Here is a 26,100-nt window from a genome sequence, read left to right on the forward strand (position 1 = left end):
GTGGAAAGCGGTGATGAGAGTCCTATCCACAATCCGACTAGCTGGCACCCAGGTCCTTTCCTCAGGTCCATAGCCCTCCCAGTCAATGAGGTACTGGAGACCCCTACCCCTCCGTCTGGACCGAAGCAGGCGGCGGACGGTGTAAACCAGACCACCATCGACGAGCCGTGGAGGAGGAGGACAAGGCGCAGCAGGGACCAGCGGACTCTCATGGATGGGCTTAATCTTAGACACATGGAAAGTGGGGTGCACCCTCAGGGAATTAGGCAGTTGGAGCCGGACAGCAGTTGGGCTAATCACTCTTATGATAGGGAATGGGCCAATGAACCGAGGTGCCAGCTTCTGCGACTCCACCCTGAGTGGCAGGTTCTTCGATGACAACCACACCCTTTGACCAACATGGTAGGTGGGAGCAGGAATTCTCCGACGGTTGGCCCCGGTAGTGTAGCTGGCAACGGATCTGAGGAGTGTGGCTCGGGCTTGTGACCAGGTGCGGCGACATCGACGGGCAAAAGCAAGTGCAGATGGGCAAGTAACCTCCTCTTCCTGGCTGGCAAATAGAGGAGGCTGGTATCCATAAACACATTGGAAAGGGGACATACCGATGGCAGAGCAGGTCAGAGAATTGTGTGCGTACTCCACCCATGTCAATTGCTGCGACCAGGAGTGGGGGTTGCGTGAAGTCATGCATCGCAGTGCCTTCTCGAGCTCCTGATTAGCCCGCTCTGACTGCCCATTGGATTGGGGATGGAATCCGGAAGTCAGACTGACTGTGGCTCCCAGCAGGTGACAGAACTCCTTCCAAAAAGCGGAGGAGAATTGTGGACCACGGTCAGAAACTACATCCCTTGGCAGTCCGTGGATCCGGAAGACGTGTTCCAGGACCACCTGGGCGGTCTCCTTGGCGGTTGGGAGCTTGGGGAGGGGAATGAAGTGTGCCATCTTGCTGAAACGGTCAACTATGGTGAGAATGACGGTCATGCCACTTGAAGGGGGCAGCCCCGTGACAAAGTCAAGGGCGATGTGAGACCAGGGACGTCTGGGCACAGGCAGGGGCTGCAGCAATCCGGCTGGGGGCTGGCAGGACGACTTGTGTTGGTTGCAGATGGGGCAGGCTTGGACGAATTCCCGTACATCCTTCCTCAGAGAGGGCCACCAGAACCTCTGGGCGAGCAGGTTGTAAGTGCGGGTGGAGCCAGGGTGACAAGCTAGGCGGGAGTCATGTCCCCACTGAACGACCTGGGACCTCAGGTCTTCGGGGACAAAAAGGCGGTCAGCTGGGCAAGTGCTGGGACCTGGCTGGTTACGGAGAGCCTCCAGCACCTGTTCCTCAACAGCCCAGGTCAGAGCTGCAACGATGCAGGGACTTGGCAGAATCGACACAGGGTCCTTGGAGGGGGTGTCATCCTTCTGGAATTGACGGGAGAGGGCGTCTGGCTTGGTGTTGCGTGATCCAGGCCGGTATGACAGAGTGAAATTAAACCTGGTGAAGAACAGGGCCCAGCGGGACTGCCTGGAGTTCAACCGTTTGGCCGTGCGGATGTACTCCAAGTTCTTATGATCGGTCCAAACGAGAAATGGAATGGTGGACCCCTCCAGCCAGTGACGCCACTCCTCCAAGGCAAGCTTCACAGCCAGCAGCTCACGGTTCCCTATGTCGTAATTGCACTCAGAGGGGGACAACCGACGTGAGAAAAAGGCACAGGGATGGAGCTTCCTATCCTCCGCAGCCCACTGAGAAATCACAGCACCAACTCCCACATCTGAGGCGTCCACCTCCACAATGAATTGCCGGTCCACATCAGGCATCTGGAGGATGGGAGCGGAGGTGAACCTCACCTTGAGGGTACTGAAGGCTTTGTCGGCTGCTGGGGTCCAGGTGAAGGGTTGCTTGGTGCTGGTTAGAGCAGTGAGAGGGGCAGCAACGGTACTGTAGTTCCGGATAAACTTTCTATAGAAGTTAGCAAACCCCAGAAACTGTTGCAGCTTCTTTCTGTTCTCCGGAACTGGCCATGAAGTGACTGCTGATACTTTGGCAGGATCCATTTGGATACTTCCCTCTGCCACTATGTACCCCAGGAAGGCCACTGTCTTGACGTGAAACTCACATTTCTCTGCCTTGGCGTAGAGGGAATTCTCCAGAAGACGATGAAGGACTTGCTGGACATGGCGGGTGTGTTCAGACAGGTTTCTGGAGTAGATTAAGATGTCATCCAGGTAAACGAAGACAAACTTGTTTAACATGTCCCGCAGTACATCATTCACTAGAGCCTGGAACACAGCAGGAGCATTGGTGAGGCCAAAAGGCATAACCAGATACTCGTAGTGGCCTGTTGGTGTATTGAATGCGGTTTTCCATTCATCTCCCTCCCGGATCCGCACTAGGTGGTAAGCGTTTCTGAGATCCAACTTGGTAAAAACAGTGGCTCCCTGGAGCAACTCAAAAGCAGAGGTGAGCAGAGGCAGAGGGTAACGGTTCTTCACTGTGATGTCGTTGAGTCCCCTGTAGTCGATGCAGGGGCGAAGAGATCCGTCCTTCTTCCCCACAAAGAAGAAGCCAGCACCAGCAGGAGATGAAGATGAACGGATTAATCCTGCGGACAGAGAGCCATTGATGTAGTCCTCCATGGACTTTCTTTCAGGAGCAGACAACGAATAAAGACGACCCTTTGGAGGGGCTGTTCCAGGGAGGAGGTCGATGGCACAGTCGTACGGTCGGTGAGGGGGCAGAGATGTGGCTCTTGCTTTGTTAAACACCTCTCTGAGACCATGGTAGCATTCTGGGACATTGGAGAGGTCAGGAGCGGAGTTAGTAGGTACTGGCCGAGGGGGTAGTGCGGCAGCAAGCAGGCAGGTTCGGTGGCAGTCCTCTCCCCACTCCCTGATCACCCCGGTCACCCAGTCGAGCTGAGGGTTGTGCCGGCGGAGCCATGGGTAACCCAGGATGAGGGGTTGGCCTGGAGAGGGGAGCAGGTGAAACTGGATAGTTTCTTGATGGTTTCCGGACAGACCCATCGAGACCGGGGCCGTGACATGAGTGACCGATCCGAGTAAGTGTCCGTCCAGTGCCCGGGCAGGAATAGGAGGTGTCAAACGGAGGTTCTCCAGTCCCAGTTGGCGTGCCAGCTTGATGTCCATTATGTTGGCTTCGGCGCCAGAATCCACCAGAGCAGCCAGGGTGTGAGTTGAGTCAGAGAGGCGGAGGTGAACTTGCAGCAGGGGTTTGCGGTCGGAGGACTGGATGGTCATTGAACTCAACCGGACTCCCCCTATGCCCGGTGAGCTTCGGCCCTTTAAAGGGCAGGTTACCACACGATGTCCATCACCTCCACAATAGAGGCAGAGGTTTGAGGTGAAGCGTCGCTGGCGCTCTGCAGGAGTGAGAGAGGCTCGCCCAATCTCCATAGGCTCAGACTGATCAAGCTGACCTGGGTGAGTGGCAGTAGATGACAGGAGCCCAGTCGGATCTCTCCGAATGCCGGTAGTAGGTGGACCTTGGCGCCCCCTCTCACGACGACGGGTCTGTATCCTTCTGTCGATCCTGACAGTCAGTGCGATGGCTTCATCAAGAGTGGAAGGCAGTTCATGGGAGACCAACTCGTCCTTGATATAGTCAGCCAAACTATGGAAGAACGCGTCCACCAACGATGGTGTGTTCCAAGAACTTCGTCTAGCCAGGGTTCGGAAGTCGATGGAATGGTCTGCGACTGTACGTCTGCCTTGTCGAATACTGAACAGTTCACGAGACGCCTCTGCGGTTGGTGAATCCAGGTCAAACACCTTCAGCATCTCCTCAGCAAACAGGTCGAAGGTTGCACATGCGGGGGTTTGACGTTCGAACTCTGCTGTTCCCCAGAGTCGAGCTCGGCCCGTCAGGTGAGTGATGGCATACCCAACTTTAGCCCCCTCCGTGGCGAAGGTCCTTGGCTGCAAGGAGAACTGAAGTCGGCAGCTAGTCAGGAATGGCCGGACCTGGGTTGAATCGCCGTTGAACCGCTCGGGGTTTCCAATCTTGGGTTCCGGAGCAGCGGCTGCAATGACCGGGGCAGGTAACTCGGGGGCAGGGCTGGTGGGCTGACTGGCTGGGGTCAGGTTGGTGAGGAGTTGAATGATCATGGCGAGTTGTTGTTGCTGCTGCTGGAACTGCTGCTCATGCTCATCGGTTTCCATGTCGGGGAAAGTGTGCGCTGAGTCCATAATGGTCAGATCGTACTGTCACGGTTCAGACAGACGACCAGAGGACCACAATTGCGTCACACCAGAAAGTTTATTAAACTTAAGGGAAAAGGGAAGTAGGGAGTGAATGAAGGCTCCAGGGGTAACAGGGATCCCGTCCAATGTGCTGGGTCTGTGCCCCCCCCAGTGGCAGCGATGCGTCCTATGAAGCCGGTGGTGGGTGGTCCAGAAGTCCTGGGGGGGGGGAGACACAGACACAACAGGGCGGAATGAAACAAGGCAGCAGTACAGTTCAAGGGAAATCCAAAATACGTAGTAGCAAGGCAGAAGGCTGGTCAGAGTTACCGGGATTGAAGAGTAGTCAGGAGTCGTAATGGCAGAAGCAGGTCTGGATCTCCTGGGGCAGACGAGTATCCAAAAATCAGGCAGGTCCGGGGTCACAAAACCAGGGTGAGCCAGAAGCGCGAGCAAACAGGTTCCGGGTGTGAGCTTTGCAGACGATCTGACACCGGAGAGCTGAAAGACAGGGCCTTAAATACTGGGAGAGGTAGTGGGTAATGCAGCGCAGCTGGCAGAGTAATTAGAGCAGAGCAGAGCAGGGACAGGTGGAGCTAGTTAGGCTGAGTAGAGAGAGTGGTGAGCAGAGTGGAAGAAAATAAGGTGGTAACCCGGTGGAGTGAGAGGCTCATGACAGGATGTTGAAATTGCACCTGGTGTATTCTACTATTCTTACTCTCAATAGTAAGTTGAGACTAGTGTTTAAACAGTTTATGACTTTGTTGATGTTTGCAAATGGTGTGTTAGAGGAAGTCTGTTAGGTGGCCTCCTGGGATTGGTTTATGGGAAAACACCCATATTATGTTACATAGAGCATAGGATATAAATACCACGGTTAAAACAAAGGAGGAGAGAACAACATATTATTTTGAGTCCGTTGTTCTCCAGATGCCTGCAGATGTCTGTAAATTTACGCTGAAATCTTGTGATATAAATAAACCTTTATAATCAAAGTACAGTATAAGCGGACTCCTTGGTCTCACAGCATAATTGGCATCATTATTTAGATACCACAGAATGGCGACGAGGAACATTTGGGGCGTGATGCGTCTCTCCAGTGTTCCATTCATGAGCTGCGAAGTGACTCCCGCTCAAGACGCCGGCTCATAAGGTGAGATTTCTCACAATTTTGTGCGCTGGTTGGTTCGCTTGCTTATGTAGGTGTGTGCGCTGGAGACATGTACCGTTTAAAAGAGTTATGTGTGCAATTTTGCTGTTATTTGCTGTGGGATAGGAGTCCGTTCTAAATTTCTAAATTTGTTTGCGCTGGTAACAACGCAAACAGGGGGGAGTGTCTATAACTATTGAAGTATAGAATGAAGGAATAAGGCCAAGGAAAAATGTATACAAAGTAGGACATTGCGAATCTATGTTAAGCCCTCTAACGAGGCGATCATTAGGATGGGCCGAAAAATCCCGGGGACTTGGGGTTGTGGTATATATATATTCGGTTGCAAGTTACCGCTCAACTTATAGTTGACGAACTATATGTTTGATGTAACCGCTCATTGGATGTCCGCGAACTCGTGGTAGCATAAATTTAGGAACAAGGAAAAATACGGCGCAATGGAGGTAGAATACTGCCTTAGAGGTCCGTAGGAACGGGAAAAAGCCTCTTAAACTGTGTGTGTGTGTGTGTGTGTGTGTGGGAGAGAAAAATAATAAAATAAAGACGTCTCTGTTGTGTTTAAACTGTGTGTCGACTCATGTTAGGATAAGATTTATGTTAGAGATATATACATATATATGTTTTGGTTGAGGATAGGGTTTTTTGTTTTTATAAGGAAATATGTAAGTTAAAGTTAAAAAATCTTATGAGTCTGCATTGGTGAGAACGTTAATAATTGTTAACTATATATGAGCCCCCTGGAAGGACGTTAAGGTTAAAAATCTTATGAGTCTCTATAAAAAGAGAACGTTTACTAACTATTAGAATATCATGAGCCTACAGGGAGGAGTTTTAACAGTGTATAGAGATGTTTTGTAATGGATAAGAAAATAACTATAAATCTGCAGATTAGGATAAGTGAAGTTAAGAAACTTCAAAGTTGGATTTGTGTTCCATGTTTTGTGTTGGTTTGTGAGCTCTGTTAAGTGTTACTGTTTGCCTCATGAAGAACGGAGGTAAAGTTGGTCTGTCTACTTTCTGTTGTTTAGCTGGGTGAGAGCTCCATCCACTCTGAAATCGCATTGGTGAATGAACTACGCATGCGTGGGATTTTATGAGTTTAGAGTTACGTAGAGCAAATATGCCACTCCCCTGCCTGCACTGAGCTGCTGGGAGACGCAGACTCAGAGCAGACAGAGAAGAAAGGAGAGATTTAGAAACTAATAGTGTATTCTGTTTGTTAAATCGGCTGTTGTTTAACGATGAAACTATTTGCTTGAGACCTATCGAATTGATAAACTAGAGATATGTTGACGGATTAAAAATAAATAAAATAAAATGTTATTGAGCTATCTATAAATATTCCTGAGTTAAGTTGTTTGCTTATTTCTTAGCGCGAATGTGAACAGAGGAATATTGAATGGTTGGAATAACTCAGTGAGTGCATAAAATACTAAATTATTGTCTGTTCTTTGTTCTTCTGTCATATGAGAGACGAGAAGGAGGAGACAGAGAGAGAGAGAGGAGGTGCTGACAAGTACATCACGTGACAGGGTGTGCTGCAACGGATCCAGTCAAATTAAGGCCAGTACTGTTCTATTTACAAAACTTACCTTCCCATACAGGATATTTTGTGTGCCTAGCATATTTCATGTTGTGACAATTTGACAGGGACTTGGCAACAGACTGATCAATTGATGTAATTGCATATTGGAGTTTTGTGCATAAGTTGGTTTGATTAGAGTTGTGTTGGAAATCGAGTACTGACATTATTCTGTAAAATTAAGGTCATTGGGTGCTTATTAAGCAATTGGTTTGTGAGTGCTGTAGTGTTGCTGGATTATAGGTCTTTATTTTTTGGATTGCTCTGAAGTTGACTACTTTCATTTACTTTTCCTGATCGGATGTGGTAAGATTGCCACTAATTAATAAATTGGTAAAATAAAATAAAAAAATAAAAAAATAAAAAGATAAAAACATTATACATATATTGATTGATTAATTAATTAATTAATTAATTGTTTAATAAAAAAATAAAAAAACATAAGCTATATAGTCTAAAATAATAAAATAATTCACAATAAAGGAATATAAAAGAGTAGTTACAATGGGGAAAAAGGACATCAAAACTATTAAAGTAATTACTCCTGTTGATGTAGTACAAAATAGTAATCCTCTAGTTAATGGTATTGCAAGGTTATCTGGAAAATGGAATAAACGTTGGCCTGACATTGAACAACCATGGCCAGTGGAAGGGACTCTTAACCCTGACGTCATCAACATAATGAAAGTGCTTCTGTCAATTTATAAGGCAGATCAAAAGAAGGGAAAAAAAAGGGAACAACGTAAAGAAAAGAGACAAAGAGAGCTGGGTGTTAAGCTGTTTGAAAATGAAGGACAAAAACTGATGAAAGATACCAACGATAAAAGAAACAAAGGTATAGAGAAAATGGTAAAAGAAGAGAAGGTGACAGAAAAACTAATGACAGAAGTCAGTACACCTTTCTCACATACGGATTCAGCAAAAAGACCCCCACCTTATGAGAAAGAAGTAGAGTTTAAGGACGTCTATCCTCAGCTTCCAGTGATCATTCAGGAGGGTGATTATTGCATCAGAGATGACGATGAACGAATAATAGAGAGAGGACAAGCAGAAACGACCATAAAGATGAATCCAAACTCCAAAATTAAGAAGAAAACGAGACGTCTGGAAACTAAGGGTGGAGTGAGGTTCAGGAGGATGGAACTTGAAGATGATGATGATGATGATCAGAGTGATTCAGAAGAGATCATGGGTGGATATGACCCTGTGATCAGACGGAGGTTGGCCAGAGCGGAAAGAAGGGGTGATGGATGTTTGAAGAAGAAGAATACAAGATATTCTAGTTCTGATGAAAACGAAGATGAAGACAGCGATAAAGATTTGGAGATTAAAGGTGCTTCATATTCAAGAGGATTTTATCCTACAATGACTAGCACAGAATAAATAGAAAGAGATATAGATCGATGCGTATCATGCCTGGATAAAGCGAATAATTTAGAAGAAGTAAGAGAACTGGAACAACAACTCAAGAAGCTGAAGATACAGAGGAAAAAACTGCTGAGAAAAGGATCCCAAGAATTGGAGAAAAAGTATACATTAAGGCCAAGGAAAGAGGGCACCAGTAAGAAGATGATGCCAGTGATCATTCGAGGACAAAACCTATAATATAAGCCTTTGCAAAATACCGATATGTCAGATATACTTGAGAAGCTGCCTACTCTTCAAGATGGAGCATATCCTTGGATTTCAAAATTGGAAGAAATTACGGTGGGAACACAGTCAGCCATATGAGACATTAAGAGACTTTTGACTAATCTCCTTGGGATTCCAGATATGGAAGAAATATTTCAGAGAGCTGGACTCAATAGATATGTGGGGACTGCAGTGAATGACCCTGAATTGTTGGCTGCAAGTAGAAATCGGCTGTGGAGAGCACTGAAAGATACGTTTCCAACAAATGTGCATCCTGACAACATTCAGATTGACCCACTAGGACAACAAGAAAATCAGAGAGCCTATGTGTCAAGAGTGCATCAAGTATGGAGAAATATTACCGGAAATGATCCAGATGTGAGTCAAATTGAGCAGTCAATTTTGAGAGCTAAACTGCAGATGGGACTGCCCTCACCAGTAAGGAGCAAACTGGCAGAGGTGGTTGGACTTGGAAGCATGACAAAAGGCGTCTATACAGATCATATAGCCCATCAAGTGGATCTGTACAGGAAAAAGGAACACAACCAGAAAGAACAGGATGGTCACTTTGCCCGTGAGTGCAATGGGCCAGGAGGAAACATCAGAGGGAATTTCAGAGGAAGATACAGGGGTCAGTCAAGATCATCTGGAGGACCGGTGAACCCCTATAGGGGCCCGGAGCAAGGATTCTAGGGGTGCCCAGAAGATCCGAAAGGGGGGTGTCAGCTGGTAGCATCAGGACCGGAAAAAGATCCAACAATTGAGGTGAAAATAAACAACCGACCATTGGAAGTGATGGCGGATAGCGGAGCTGCTTTTACCTGCGTTCGGCCTGAAGAGGCTACACATCTCCCTATGTCCAATCAACTAATTAGGACAATCGGATTCGAGGGAGTAAAACAGCTGATTCCTCTTACGGAACCAATTGAGCTCTGTTATAAAAATCAGAAAATTACAATACCCATACTGGTATCAGAACATACACCTATTGCATTGTTGGGAAGAGATGCATTGTGTAAGTTGAACTGTACAATAAGATGTACACCAGACGGCTGTCTGGTAGAAGTGCCAAAGGAAAAGGTTTACCAATTGTTGATGATGACAGAGATGGATTCGTCTTCAGTATTCTGGATTGGAAATCTCAGTGAAGATTTTTTGAAGCAGGCTAAGATATGGGAGAAATGTATTGTGGCAAATATGCCAGATGCGAGGCTTCCGGAATATCCATTTCATTGTACGCTCAAGTATTTCAAGAATGCTGCCCAATCGAACTCAGGGGAATGGTTGAGTCATCAACCAAAGAAAGTTCAACTCAGTTCATGTTGCATTATTTTAGGACTACAAGGAGCAGCTATGAAGATAAACACAGACAATTATCTGAATAAAGAATTTGAGATTGAGAAGAGTGTGCCACATGTGACCTTGTTGGTTTCGGAAGGCTATGAGCAGAAGCAAATAGGAGAAATGATGACAGAAGCAGAGAAAGCTGTTTTCGTACCGATGAAAGAGAATTTGGCGATTTGGAGGAGTGAAGATCAGCGATTTCTCAAAATAATGATTTCGGCTCAAGGACAAGGAGAGCCACAAGCTGTACGGATGACACATGAATCTATTTGCAGTGTGCAGATGAATTCAGACCCTATGAAAGAGAAGATGTTGGAACAAGTTCCCGAATGTTTGTGGTCTCAACACAGTACCGATATTGGACTTGGGAAATCAGCCCAACCTGTGAAAGTTGAACTTCGACCAGGAGCCAGACCTCCTTGGAAGAATCAGTATCCATTGAAAGATTAAGCAATCCAAGGGATTGAACCACAAACTGAAGGACTTTCGAAAGCAGGTGTTTTAAGGACAACAAAAAACCCTCAGAGTAACACGCCTTTGTTGCCTGTGAAAAAAACAGATGAAACTTATCGTGTGGTTCATGATTTGAGAGCAGTGAATGAGGTAGTGACTGACTTTCCAGCAGAAGTGCCAGACCCGCATACCTTGTTAGCCCAAATTCCTCCTGATGCGACACATTTTACGGTGTTAGACTTATGTGGTGCATTTTTTAGTGTTTTTAGTGTTTATTTGGGTTCACATATAAGGGACAATTCTATGAGTACAGTCGTTTGCCACAGGGGTACAAGCATAGTCCTCATATCTTCAATAAAGTACTGAAGGATGATTTGGTAGGGATAGATCAGATATTGCAAAGTACTGTCATTCAGTACGTAGATGATATAATTATTTGCTCACAGAATAAGGAAACATGTCATAGAGACTCAATTAAATTGCTACAGGTATTGGCAGAAAAGGGGCATAAGGTTTCACAGAAAAAGTTGCAATATTGCCAGGAGAGGGTTGTTTATTTGGGTCAGAAAATAACGCATGGACACAGAAGCATTTCGGACAGTCAATTGGAAGCTATTCGTAAGGCTCCGAAGCCTAGAACTGTCAGAGAGATGATGACATTTCTTGGTATTGCTGGTCATTCCTCAGTTTGGGTGGAGAGCTATACTAGTTTGATTGGACCTTTGAGAGCTATGGTTAAGGATACTGGAAGTGGACAACTCCATAGCAATCTTTCCTGGACACAGGAAGGCCATGTGGCATTTGAAACGATCAAACAGAGGTTGCAGGAGGCACCTGCACTTACACTACCAGACTACTCTAAGAACTTTCTGCTATATGTGTCTACTTCTACTGGAGGTAGATATGCATGTGCAGTTCTTTTTCAGCCGACAAGCACAGGGACGAATCCTCAGCCTATTTCCTACTACTCTACTGCCTATTCAGAAGTAGAACTAGGGCTACCACTGTGCTACAGAGCAATGGTGGGAGTATATTCAATGTATGACAAAGCATCATCGGTTACGATGGGTTACCCAGTAACAATTCTTACCCATCATAGTCTCAGAAATCTTCTGAACTATGGGAAATATACATTGACTATGCCTAGGCTCAGAGACTATCATAGGCTCTTAGAGCAGGAAGATGTCACCCTAGTGAGGTGTGATACAGTAAATCCAGCCGAGAATTTGCCAACTTCAGAGGATGGTGAGTCACATGATTGTGTCCAAGAAGCAGATAAATACTTGAGGCTTAGATCAGATTTGCAAGCCTTTCCATTACGTGAGGCAGACCTGGAGTATTGGACTGATGGGTCTTGTTATCGTGTGGGAGATAAATTGTGTGCTGGCTATGCAGTAGTTAAAGCCCAAGGAACTGGATTTGTTGTTGAAAAGGCTGAAGTAATACCACAGCCTGCGTCTGCACAACTTGCTGAACTTGTGGGGCTAACAGAAGCATGTTTGTTAGCAGAAGGAAAGTGAGTGACGATATACACTGATTCAGCATATGCACATAGTGTATGTCATTTGTTTGGGGCAGTATGGAAAGGTCGAGGGTTTAAGAAAGCGGATGGTTCTCCGATACAACATCATGCGCAAATAATGAAACTGTTGCATGCTATGATGAAGCCTAAAGAGATAGCGATAGCTAAGTGTGCAGCTCATAAAACAGATGTGTCAAAAGTCACACAAGGGAACAAAGCTGCTGATGAAGCTGCAAAAGCCGTCACAGGAGTGGACAAATTGGGAAAAGTTTTTCTGGTCACTCATGGAGTGGACCTGGAAGAAAAAATTACGCTTAAGGATGTGATGTTGATGCAGGAAGCTGCCTCTATGATCGACAAACAGCTATGGCTAGACCGAGGGGCGGTCAAAGATGCTACTGGTCTTTGGAGAAACCATGAGGGGTTGATAGTAGCGCCTCTGGACCTATTAGGTCTGATGATTCAGGAAGCACATGGGTTAGCTCATGTTGCAAGGGGGGAGGTTAGGAGAAAGATCACAAATGAGTATGGTTTTTGGGCACCATATTTGCTTGAACAGATTGACTATATCATAGGAAAGTGCACAATCTGTCTGAAAAATAATGTTTGCAGGGGTGTGACTGTTCTTCCTGGTTACATTCCTACACTGAGAGGTCCTATGCGTGAGTTGGTTATCGACTTTGTTGATATGATAAAACCAGTTGATGGGAAAAGATACATGTTGGTGGTTGTAGATATATTTTCACGATGGCCAGAGGCCTGTCCAACCAAGCGAAAAGATGCTCAATCGTTTGCCATGTTCTTGTGTAAAGAAGTCATAAAGCAGGTGGGGATTTCCCGATCACATATCCTCAAATTAGTGGGAAAGGAATTTGTGGATAAATCAGTGAAATGGTTTTTGAAAAGATTAGGAGAAAAAGTCAGACTGAAAAGTTATGAAAACTAGGGTTGAAGTAACTCTAGGAAAGTCAGCTCAGTTTCAATGTTAGTATGAGAGAGAGAACAGTGGTGAAGGGAAATTTAGAGTTAAGTGGAGAGATAATTATGAAGAAGAAGTGTTGTTATGAGGACAAGAAGTAGAAGCTGTTTCACCTAGTAAAAGGAAGTATATTTTGTACAACGATATGAAGTGGAAGAGGGTTATGAGTGATTGCTAACTTATTTTGAGTAATGTTAGAGGGAAGATAAGGGAGAATACTATCATGGAGGTACAGGATGAGTTCTTTGATTTTAATGGAAGACAAGAAGATATATCTGATCAATACCGCTCGTTAGGGAAGAGAGAAACTAAATGGAAGGCATATGGATTTGATTCTTCTGTTTTGCAAATTAAAGATGGATGGGCAGGTAGGAATCTTTGGTTCCAGCAGTTAACTCATTCTGTAAGATCAGTGAGGAATCTTGAGGGTCCATGTCTGTTGAGAATTCCAGCACCAGGCACATGGGGATCTATCTTAGAGACGGTGGCTAAACCTCTATCAAGTACGTGTCAATCTTATGCTTTATCATGGCTGTTGTATCAGCAACAGTCATTAACAGATACAATAATGTCGTTGTCAAAGCATTTGTTTAGGCCTAGGTTTAAGTGTTCTTGGTTAAATGAATTACCCTATGTGAATGTGTTAGATGGGAAGGAAAATCAGTTAACAGCGACTCCTGAAGCATTGGAGGTGAAACCAGTGAGGGCTAAAAGCTGTTTTTGTTCTAATAAAACATATGATGGAAAGGGTATGTTTATGGGAATATCAGATTGTGATGATTATATGATGACTTTGGGTAAGCATGAACATAAGGTTAGTGATGAGAAATATAATGTAACTTTTTATGTTCCAGTTAGTAAGAAGAGCAGGACTTTGATGGTGAAAGATCAGCTTTTGCCTGGTAATGTGACTATTGGGAATTTTAGAGATATTTGGTGGGTTTGTGGTGATAAAGCGTATATATTCTTACCCTATGGATGGACAGGATGTTGTTACATGTCGACGTTGAAGCTTCCATATGAGGTTTTTACCATTAAAAGAGGGGAAGCACCGGACACAGATAAATCTGAGTCTAGGTTTGGAAATAGGGTGAAAAGGGACATGGCGAAATGTCATAGTCTGGAAGCCTACCATTGGAGGATAAGTCTAGGAGAGAAGTGGGGACTGGGACTTTTTCCATGGTATGGTGTAACATTTTTGGCAGATCACATTGATAATATTACCTATACTTTGCAGGGTTTTGCAAATGAAACAATAAGAGGGTTTAACTTTCTGTCGAATACTCAAAGAAGTCACAGACTGACGCTGTTGAAACATGACATGGCTCTTGACTATATTTTAGCAAAACAAGGTGGCTTATGTTTGGCTATGAACTTGACGGGGGATGATTGTTATACTTTGATCCCAGATAGTTCCGATAATATCACTAGTGTTATAGATGCATTGAAGAATATAAGGGATGCGTTTGGTAGATCTGAAGGAGCTGGATGGTCTGTCACGCTCTGGCTCCGGGACTTTGTATGTTGAGCCAGGGTGTGTTCGTTTCGTTGTGTTCTGTTTGGTTGGGTTGTCTATTTGGTTGTGTTTCCTTGTTTGGTCAAATGACTCCCAATCGGAGGTAACGAGTATCAGCTGTCGGCTCGTTATCTCTGATTGGGAGCCATATTTAAACTGTGTGTTTTCACCTTGTGGTTGTGGGTTTTTGTTCCTGTACAGTCATTGTCACTGTGGACTTCTCGTATCGTCATTTGTTTTGTGGTTTTCGTGTTGCACTTTAATTAAATAAAGTCATGTTCGCTCAACGCGCTGCGCTTTGGTCCACTCCCTCATTAGACGATCGTGACAGAAAAACCCACCTTAAAAGGACCAAGCAGCGTGTCCAGGAGCAAGGAGGCTGGACATGGGAGGAAGCGCCGGGTAAGGAGATCGAGAGGCTGGCGATGGCCCAGGTGGGCAAATCGTGGTCCTGGGAGGACATGCTCGGGGGCAAGGGACCTTGGGGTAGGATCAAGGCCCTGGCGAGAGAGGAGCAACGGCGTCAGCAGGGCCATCGTCGGACGGACGAGAGGCAACCCCAAAAAAAAATTGGGGGGGGGCACATGGCTTGGGCGGCTGGGCAGCAGGAGGCTGCCACAGGGCAATTCGGAGAGGAGGCCACCGGGTTTTGGGGGCCAGAAGGCAGGTTGGCTCGGCCGGGATGGAGAGCGGAACCAACTTCCCGTACTCAGGCATGGCAGCATGGGACGGGGCAGGTTCCGCGGTATGCGGAGCAGCGTACGGTGCCACGAGTGGTCCGGCACAGTCCTGTACGTCCTGTGCGAGCACCCTGCACGTGTCGTGCGAAGGGGGGTATGCAGCCAGGACGGAGTGTGCCGGCTCAACGCTCGTGGTCTCCTATGCCTCTCCGCGGTCCCGGATATCCTGCTCCAGTATCACGTGCTGTCATGTCGGTACGGGTACACAGCCCTGTACGTCCTGTGCGGATGCCTCACACAGAGTGTGTGAAGGTAGGCATTCAGCCGGGACGGGTTGTGGCCGCTCTTCATTCCAGGTCTCCTATCCGTCTCCACAGTCCGGTGAGGCCTGTCCCTGCTCCACGCACTAAGGTAATGGTGCGCGTTGCCAGCCCAGCCCGGCCTGTCCCTGCTCTACGCACAAAGCCTACGGTGTGCGTCGCCAGCCCAGCCCGGCCTGTTCCTGCTCCACGCACAAAACCTACGGTGTGCGTCGCCAGCCCAGCCCGGCCTGTTCCTGCTCTACGCACAAAGCCTACGGGGTGCGTCGCCAGCCCAGCCCGGCCTGTCCCTGCTCTACGCACAAAGCCTACGGTGTGCGTCGCCAGCCCAGCCCGGCCTGTTCCTGCCCCACGCACAAAACCTACGGTGTGCGTCGCCAGCCCAGCCCGGCCTGTTCCTGCTCTACGCACAAAGCCTACGGGGTGCGTCGCCAGCCCAGCCCGGCCTGTTCCTGCTCCACGCACAGAACCTACGGTGTGCGTCGTCAGCCCAGCCCGGCCTGTTCCTGCTCCACGCACAGAGCCTACGGTGTGCGTCGCCAGCCCAGCCCGGCCTGTTCCTGCTCTACGCACAAAGCCTACGGGGTGCGTCGCCAGCCCAGCCCGGCCTGTTCCTGCTCCACGCACAGAACCTACGGTGTGCGTCGTCAGCCCAGCCCGGCCTGTTCCTGCTCCACGCACAGAGCCTACGGTGTGCGTCGCCAGCCCAGCCCGGCCTGTTCCTGCTACTCGCACCAAGCCAAGGGTGCGAGTCGTCAGCCGGATCCAGCCTGTTCCTGCTACTCGCACCAAGCCAAGGGTGCGAGTCGTCAGCCTGGTTCAGCCCGTTCCTGCTACTCGCACCAAGCCAGGGGTACGAGTCGTCGGCCTGGTCCAGCCCGTTCCTGCTACTCGCACCAAGCCAAGGGTGCGAGTCGTCAGCCTGGTTCAGCCCGTTCCTGCTACTCGCACCAAGCCAAGGGTGCGAGTCGTCAGCCTGGTTCAGCTCGTCCCTGCTACTCGCACCAAGCCAGGGAGGCGAGTCGTCAGCCTGGTGAGGCCCGTTCCGAATCCACGCATCAAGCCTAGGGTGCGTATCGTCGGCCAGGTCCGGTCCGTTCCTGCCTCACGCGCCAAGCCAGGGGTGCGCGTCGTCAGTCCAGATCCTACCAGCTGGGTCAGATCGGACCGGGGGCGCTACGGGGGGATTGAAGAAGGGTGGTGGTCAAGCCCGGAGCCGGAGCCGCCTCCGAGGAGTAATGCCCACCCAGCCCTCCCCTGTTTGGGGTTTTTGAGGCGCGGTCGCAGTCCGCGCCTTTAGGGGGGGGTACTGTCACGCTCTGGCTCCGGGACTTTGTATGTTGAGCCAGGGTGTGTTCGTTTCGTTGTGTTCTGTTTGGTTGGGTTGTCTATTTGGTTGTGTTTCCTTGTTTGGTCAAATGACTCCCAATCGGAGGTAACGAGTATCAGCTGTCGGCTCGTTATCTCTGATTGGGAGCCATATTTAAACTGTGTGTTTTCACCTTGTGGTTGTGGGTTTTTGTTCCTGTACAGTCATTGTCACTGTGGACTTCTCGTATCGTCATTTGTTTTGTGGTTTTCGTGTTGCACTTTAATTAAATAAAGTCATGTTCGCTCAACGCGCTGCGCTTTGGTCCACTCCCTCATTAGACGATCGTGACATGGTCAGCGAAGGCTTGGTTGCAAGATCAGTTAGGCCCAGTGGGAGCAGTGATAGTTCAGATTTTAGTAGCAGCTCTGATAGCGCTGTGTGTGATGTTTTGCTTTTGTACTTTGTTATTGACTTTTGCGACGGCTATGATATTGAGATGGGTTGGAGTTGTGATGCCTGGAGAAAACACTCAGATGCCGTTGTTAATTGTTACTGATCTAGATGAAGATGAACAAGTGGGACTGGATGGAGTATTGATGGATAGATATCCATTTTGAATATCCGATCATTTTTCACATGTTTTTAAATATTAGTGTGATTTTAGTATTTTGTGATGAATCAAAGGGGGGAAATGGAATGTGATTCATTTTATATATCATTTTATATATCATTTTTAGTTGATATTGATGTTTTAATTTGAATATGTTGTTTTGCAAAAGATACTGTTTGGTCTTTTCTTTTCTTCCAGAAGCATATGGGGGAATGTGTAGAGGGGATTCAAATACTCAAACATGGACAATATGAAGGGACAATATGAATGGACTGGAGGAAGTGGAACAAGGAAGGTGTGGAAATGTTCAGATTCCATCATCGACGTTGCATTGGAAGTCGACACTGCTGAGGAGATGAAGTGTAGTGGACTACATTCCAGTGTCTGCAATGATATATAGACATATTTGCATGTGTAATACATAATTTGTGTCATATTCTTTCTGTATACATTTTTGGAGAATTATATTTGCTGTTATTGGGTACATTTGGGGATCTCAGATGTTTTTGTTTATTTCGTGGATGCTTAGGGATATTGGGTCTAGGCAGGGATAGAGAGAATCCACAGGAGGGTCCGATGGGTCGACCAGCCTGAATGTGGACATTTTTTATTGTATTTTGTTTGCTGAGGCTTTCATGTGTATTCAAATTGCATCATAGTTTAAAATGCATTGATAAAGATTTATGAATTGATCTGGAGTACTTAGGTGGTTGCCTGGGGCAGAGGGGCCGTGAGAGAATTTTACTGTCTTGATTGATTGATGGATATTTGGAAAGAAAGCTGCCAGACAGGTTTTTCGCTCTCACACTCCATAAAGATTTGTTCATATTTCATAGAAATGTATTTACACTCCATAGAAAAATTTGTTTTTGGTTTATTGTTAAAGATACTCAATAAGAGAAATTGTTATTTGTCATAATCCTATTATTTTTGTTTTCGAGACTTAATTAGTCTCGAAGGGGGGAAATATGTAGTGTTTAAACAGTTTATGACTTTGTTGATGTTTGCAAATGGTGTGTTAGAGGAAGTCTGTTAGGTGGCCTCCTGGGATTGGTTTATGGGAAAACACCCATATTATGTTACATAGGGCATAGGATATAAATACCACGGTTAAAACAAAGGAGGAGAGAACAACATATTATTTTGAGTCCGTTGTTCTCCAGATGCCTGCAGATGTCTGTACATTTTCTCTGAAATCTTGTGATATAAATAAACCTTTATAATCAAAGTACAGTGTAAGCGGACTCCTTGGTCTCACAGCATAATTGGCATCATTATTTAGATACCACAAGACCCCGACTGACTTCCCCCCAAAAAAAGCGACCGCTTATGACGCTTATGTCTGGAACCGTCCCTGCTCCCATGACTGTTATGATTATTTATTTACAAGTTAATTACAATTTGTTTTAGCACCATCTGTACCTGATAGGGCATATCTAGTCTCACGTGCGGAAGTAAGCCGTCTGGCGCGAGAGACTCATTGCGAGAGAGACTAGAGCAGACTCAGTAGTTCTGACTGAGCGCACATTTGAGCGCCCCAGGACAGTCCATTTATCATTTATGCTATGGAATCCTGTGATTTTATTGGGGCAGTTCGCCCCTCATAGTAAATAGCTGGCAAAACAATCCAAGCAATTTTCGCATGGCCTATGTGCCCGCGGAGCTGCTGGCAGTCTCTGAGGGGGGAGGTGCAACTCATTAGGAAGGTGTTCTTAATGTTTTGTACATTCAGTGTATTTTTTAAAATTTAAATATTGTATTTTTGTTTGTTTTTTACCAACTGCCAAAATAAAGGCAACACCAACATTACCTGTCTTAATATGGCGTTGGGCCACCACGAGCCACCAGAACAGCTTCAATGTTCCTTGGCATAGATTCTACAAGTGTCTGGAGAAATGTTGATGGTGGTGGAAAACGCTGTCTCAGGCGCCGCTCCAGAATCTCCCATAAGTGTTTAATTGGGTTGAGATCTGGTGACTGACTGACACACACACACACACACACACACACACACACACACACACACACACACACACACACACACACACACACACACACACTTTAAACCCCCCCATGCTTCTTTGAGACCACTCTTTCAAAGTCAATGAGATCTCTTCTTCTAGCCATGTTAGCCAAAATAATGGGCAACTGGGCCTTTTTATACATGACCATAAGCATGATGGGATGTTAATTGCTTAATTAACTCAGGAACCACACCTGTGTGGAAACACCTACTTTCAATATACTTTGTATCCCTCATTTACTCAAGTGTTTCCTTTATTTTGGCAGTTACCTGTAGGTTATATAAAGACCTATAATGTCTGTGTTAACAACGGGACCTGAGAGTCCCTATAAGAGGATATAATCTGCTGTACACACACACACATACATTTACACTTTTCAAGTGCCTTCATATGTAGGATTATGCTCTTGACAGGGTTAGAAATATGAAAGAACTCCTTAGGGTTCTACGTTCTAACTTTCATCAGACAGAAAATAATAACAAATCCATATGGATTCCTCTGTATGAAATATGAAAATGAAATGTATTAAAATGTAAATGAGTTTATAAGGATGGGCTTGTGTATCTCATTATTAATCTGTATGGCATGTGTGAATGACGTTTTGAGTTGTTAACACAAGAATGATGTCCTTGTCTTGGGAATGTGCTCTGTTCATTGTACTGGGGGATCATGATGTTGTCTGACTGACTCTTAGAGAGGAACAAAGATCTGAATGTCCTCATGTGGGTTGTTTTGATTGTGTGTGTGTGTGTGTGTGTGTGTGTGTGTCCTGAGGAGTTCCCCTCCATCCCATCAATTATGTGTTTACTTTGCAAGAGGAGCCTTGACAGCCAAAGGTTAGGTTTAGGACATGGTGGCTGAGAACTTTTATGTAACGTAACAGAAGACTAGGTCTCACGTCACGGATTCCCCATACATTCGAAATGCCTGTACTGTACAACTCACATGGTTTACTATTTAACACAACGTGATCAACGTGCCACACTCTTGGCATATGGTCACGTTTCTTAGTTTAGTGCCAACTCATCGACCAATGAGAGGCCGCGAAATCTAAGTAGTGGGCGGTCTAGATAGACAAAAGAATGTGACGTGTCCACAACTCTCCACACTTAGAACACGACGAGACGCCCACCAACTTCCAAATATGGATAGGTGAGGTATAACAATTCTGGATTAGAAGACTATTTTTTTGTCCGCTCCTGCTTTTCACCGCCGGTAGAGCATTGTTGGTCATTCTAAAAATTGCACGGTCTCGAGCAAGAAATCGTCACAGCGGGTTCTCGTGGCATTCCTCCCTGTATGTGCGCTAGCTGACAGGGGTGTACCATAAATCTAGTCCCGTGTACAGCACCGTGTATATTTGTACTTGCGGACACTACACTGTCACACCAGACAGACAGACTGTGGCGCGCGGAGACTGGGAACGTTCGGTCACAAGGTAGGGTCGGTTGGGCAAGGGCACGAAATACATTTGTACTGTTTCAATCATTTCTATGCATTGTTCTGTAATGTAATCGGTGCTAGCTAATACGTTTGAGAAAACTGTAGCTTGCTACGTGTAGTAGTCCGTAATAACCAAGTAGCTAGCTAGCTAGCTAACTTCAATAGCTAGAAATTGGAGGAACGTTAGCTAGCTAGCTATTATGCTAAAACTGCAACTAGCTACTGAAATATGATCCTCCTAGCAGCAAGGACAATAACAATATATGAAATATGATCCTAGCAGCAAGGACACAGAAACCGCAAGATTCTAGCAGAATAAGAAAATAGAGAGTAGTCTACTCTACCCACCCCAGGTCTGACGTTTTCAGTGTCCTACATTGGTGGGAACGACATGCTATGATTGGCTGCAAAACTGGAAAATGTTTTCTAGCCAGTTGGCTGGTACCGGCAAGATGTCCAAATGTATTGCGCCCCCTAGAACGGAACGAATGAGTAGTAATAGGCATGTAGTAACCATATCATAATGCTGACATTTATTTTGGTGCATCCCAGGTTCCCTATCCATTCTACTAACTACACTGATGTGGGCGTAGTAGTCTGGGTGAGTGACAAGACCATTGAAAAGAAACAGAGACAAGATGAGTAGTACCAAGAGGAAAGCAGAAGGGCACTCTAGGAACATGGGAAAACTACGAACCATGAAGTCTGGAAGCTCCAGAACAGACTCAGAGAGAGACTCTGGCTTCTCAGGTTAGTCCTTCACATGGTTATTTAACTCTGATGTCTTCACGCCCATCTTTATCATCTTATTTCTACTACACTTCCCTTTATTGATTCCCAACTGTCTTCTCCCACCATATCATTGAAGTTGTCTTTATTTTCTGCTCCCGATAACACTGAATCGTACTTCTCCTCCTTCCCTCTACAGATGCCAGCACCATAGACCCGACAGATTCTGAGGGCTCGTCGCACTCGGTGTCCAAAAGAGAGGTTCAGCGCCCTGGATCAGTGTTGGGGGCACAACCCTCACAGCTAGCTGTGGTGGGGGGGTCCTACTCCAACATACCCCCCATGATCATCCAGCAGCCTCAGGTGGTCTTCCTACAACCTGTGGTCTCCCACCGCACCACCTCCAACCCCAAGGAGGCCTCCTCTAAACACCGGCGCCCAAAAAAGTTCCTTCCCATCCTCAGGTCCTACCCCAAGATTGCCCCTCACCCTGGGGACAGCTCGAGTTCCTCTGGGAGAGGAAGCTCTTGTTCTTCCTCCTCTTCTTCCTCCTCGGGGTCAGAGAGAGGCGGTTTGTCGTCCAGCCACCGGGAGCGCCATCACAACCACAGAGACAAACAGCAGAGGCAGCAGTCTGGTAGTTCTAGCTCTGTTTCTTCTGGTTCCAGCACCCCCAGTCTCCCTCCTCCAACTAGTTCTCTGTCCCCCTCTCCCCAGCGCAGGCTCACTCTCACCCTCTCCCTCACAGACTCCAGTGCCTGTAGCAGTCCTGCTAGACCCTCTCCCGCTGTCAGTAGATCAGAGTTCACCCCCGCTCCGTCCTTTACCGTAACCCCTTCTCACACCCTCAACTTTGAGCACCCTGAGAAACCCAAGTCCCAGCCCCTCTCCCTCCCACAACCCACCGCCGCCACAACCAATGACAACAGCTGCCATGACGACAACAGCGATGGCGATGACCACGACATCAAGCGTAAGCGCTTCTGCAACACGTACAACATCCTGTCCAAGTCTGGCCTGCTGGACATCACCCTGAGAACCAAGGACCTGCTCCGTCAGAACCGCAGGACACAGGGAGACCTGGACCGGCTCAAGGAGCACACCAACCTCTTCCTGCAGGCCCTGCAGACCGGAGACACCAGCATCTGGAGCAAGCTGCAGACCAGCCTCCAGGAAGAAGAGAAAGAGACAGAAGATAAAGGAAAGGGTAGTGGGCAGCAGAGCAGCTTAAAGGCAGATACAGCTTAGACCTGGACTAAGTAAAAGCAGGGTTTAATATGTTAGACTAGGGGAGAGACTGAGTTGAGGTGGGGGAGGCTGGGACTTTGGCTGACTGAGGAAGCTGGACCGGCAGAAATGTGCCCACAATGATCACACAAAAAGACAGATACTCTGACCTGCACACTAGTAGTAGTCTCCCTGCACTGCTGCCTGGTTCAGCTGCCCTAAACCAGGCCAGGCAAACTCCCTCTACACACTAGCCTGCCTGCTTTACCCTAAATCAGGCCAGGCACACTCCCAGTAAACACTGTAGCCTGCCTGCCTTACCCCCTAAACCAGGCCAGGGTGGATGGGAGGCTTCTGTACAATATGAAATCGGTCTATTCCCTATATAGTGCACTACCATGACTCTATATAGTGCACTACTTTGATCCTATTTATAGTGTTTGGGGAATAGGGTGGTGGACGTTGCATTCTCTCTTTTCTGTTGTACCCAGCCTGGCTCACCATCTTCCTGTCAAACCGCCTTCCTGCTTCTTAGAAGAAGTCTTGTTGTGCTCTGAGTATCTCTGAGATAAGCCCTAAGGGACTTTTTTACTGGAAGCTGAAAGTGCCCACCAACTGACACTTATAGCCGTCATCGTGATGAGTAAAATAGGCCTATTTTGAAGAAGGCTTGCATGGTATAGTTAGTAAGAGTGCTGAGTGGGTACCTGAATTAAACTCAACAAAACCACAATTTTTTGATTAAAATATATGGTGTTAATTTAGGCTAAAACAAATATGTTTATTGATACGTTTTACAATACCCACTGGGCACACACTGGTTGAATCAACTTTGTTTGGAATGTGGAACCAATGTGGAATAGACGTTGAATTGACGTCTGTGCCCAGTGGGTAGCCACTTATACAGTAGGTTTCCACTGGAGCACATCTAAGGAGAATGGAAAGCAAGCAACACAGAATTATTTTTTCCTCATGAATTCATGGACTAAAGACAGTGATTTACATAAAGACTCCTTTAGGACTCTAGCGAGGATAGTGTTCATCAAAGCATTTTTTATACAACAAAGACTGAAGAAAACCCCCCAAATGGAAGATGGGCTGAAATCTTTTTGTCATAATTTTTGTAAGAGAATTGTCAAGGCCTTATCCAAAAGCTGAAGTTTATTTAAAACATTTTATTGTATTTGCACTCAAATAATTAGAAGGTAGTTCCAAAGGAATTTATATGGAGTGTTACTTATTTTCTCCAAGGCAGATATGAAGATTCATTTGAGAACATCGAACCTGCATAGCTTCTTTTTTTATGTTGCTAAAGGGATGTTTTTTATTGATAGTTTCAATCGTTGTCCTTTTAGTCGATGTGCATTGAAATATAAATAAAAGCGCCTTTACTGTGCTGAACCAAGCGCTAATAACATATACTTCTCTTCATAAAATGAATGCCTTGAAATAAAAAATAAAAAAAATGGTGTGGGAAGTTACACTAAGTTGGCACAATTTATCATAAGGTAAAGTTATTTTTTAATCTGTTATTCTTTGTGTTTTGTAATAGACACAGCAACATACAGTATCTCTCTCTGTTCAATGTTTGGTCATTCATGGCCTATTTAGACAATTGATTATGTGGTGTCAAGGATGAAAAAAAGGAGTTAGACTCTCAGACATACAGTAGGCCTTAGTGCCACATCTTGATATTTTGTCCTGCAAAGCATCTTTAATGGTTTGTGTGCCTCAGAGTTGTTACAAATACAACGAATGTGATATCATTTGCTCATTTGCTAGATGTTATCTTCAGTGTAAATACTAGTAATAGGCCTCAGGTCAGCCATTTAAACATTTGAGCTTCCTGAATTTATCATCTTTAAAAACTGAATAAGACATGTATTTGCTTGTTACCACAGTTTGAATAGGTGAAAAGTGTAAATGTTTGCTATTGTTGATTGGAAAAATATTTTGAAACTTGACTCGAATTGTGAGTCTTGTATTTAAATGTTGGCAGCTTTTTCTATATCATTGTTATCCTGCCTCCTTATCGCAAAGACATACATTAATTGTGATTGTATTTCTCAATGTTTCAGTAGCACATCGGTAATAGATCGTGATTGATGACAAATTATCCATAGCCCTAACAGATAATGATGTACCAATGTTTTTCTATTACTATTCTTCTTTAAATTATACATTTTCTAAAAGGATGGACCTTGAAAACACTCTTTTTGCAGCTATGCAAATCAGAGCATCCTTTAGTTGAACGATGATCAGTAAATGCATTATCTGTGTTTGTGTTGCTGAAGTTAACCTTTTTTGTACTTTTTTTAAGATGCATTGCTTGCTTAATAAACTTTATTTCAAAGAACATGGTCTCTGTCTGGTGATGAAGCATGATACTATCTGAGTCAATATAGCTAATTGAGCACACACACTCCTCTATATTTGGTTATTTTAGATTGAAACACTAAGGAAGTCGTGATAGAGGAAACCAAGTGAACAGACAACTGACAGTAAAATAAAAACATACTAATAATCCAGAGATGGGATGTGAATGTTCTTCCTCTCACTTCAAAGCAGGAGCATAAGCAAGCATGTTGACAAGAGGTAAGAGTCCACATTTACATAAGAAAGCTATATTACTTTGTGGTAAGCGCAGCAATGCACACACGGCAGTATAGGTTACATGCGAATGATCCTAAATGCAATTAGCAGGAACACACCCTCACCGTTCTAAAAAGCACAACGCACATTTGAGCGGTTTCATGTGACAATTTAGAAAGAGGGGAGATCTAAAGATGCAAAAACTAGCATGGGGTTGCTAATATGACTAGGATTGTGTCTTTGGCTGCTGGACAATGAAAGAAAGTTGATTTGAAAACCAATATAACATGATAGAAATGCTGGTTTCGATGACATAAGGATGGCCTGATTTTGGCTAGGCTACTTTGAAACAAGGTAAGAAATGCCTCATAAAATGACATAAAACCTCCAGGTTCATGGTTAAATAGTAAGAAAATGCTGACTACCTCCGTTCAGATTGCAAGGTGGGTAATGTGTGCGGTGCGCAACAGGCACTGGCCTTTCTCTCTGCTCTTGTGACCATTTGATCTGAACGAACCGTGCCTTGAGTATGTCGTCAGAATCAAGCCTTTAATTATCATACATTACAGTGCATTTGGAAAGTATTCAGACCCCTTGACTTTTTCCACATTTTGTTACGTTACAGCCTTATTCTAAAATTGATTAAATTGTTTTTTTTCCCTCATCAATCTAAACACAATACCCTATAATGACAAAGCAAAAACAGGTTTTTAGAAATATTTGCAAATGTATTAAAAATAAAAAACTGAGGGGGCCTCCCGAGTGGCGCAGCG

The 26,100-nt window shown here is 45.6% G+C and overlaps 1 protein-coding gene across 2 annotated transcripts; it reads left to right on the top strand.

Moving 5' to 3' along the window:
* The first annotated feature begins 20,424 nt into the window (after positions 1 to 20,424).
* LOC311107079 (uncharacterized protein) lies at positions 20,425 to 25,091 on the top strand. Of its 2 annotated transcripts, none has more exons than XM_084149538.1 (3): positions 20,425 to 20,488; positions 21,332 to 21,529; positions 21,708 to 25,091. In XM_084149538.1, exons 2-3 carry the CDS (start codon positions 21,418 to 21,420, stop codon positions 22,754 to 22,756), a joined length of 1,161 nt encoding a protein of 386 aa, XP_084005664.1. In that variant the 5' UTR covers positions 20,425 to 20,488; positions 21,332 to 21,417; the 3' UTR covers positions 22,757 to 25,091. The 2 variants fall into 2 exon arrangements, with proteins under 2 accessions (XP_084005664.1, XP_084005665.1); XM_084149539.1 differs by having other exon boundaries at positions 20,487 to 20,774.
* Positions 25,092 to 26,100: the final 1,009 nt, after the last annotated feature.

This window comes from Coregonus lavaretus, assembly GCF_964263955.1.
Source record: "Coregonus lavaretus genome assembly, chromosome: 31".
NCBI classification, from domain to species: Eukaryota; Metazoa; Chordata; class Actinopteri; order Salmoniformes; family Salmonidae; genus Coregonus; species Coregonus lavaretus.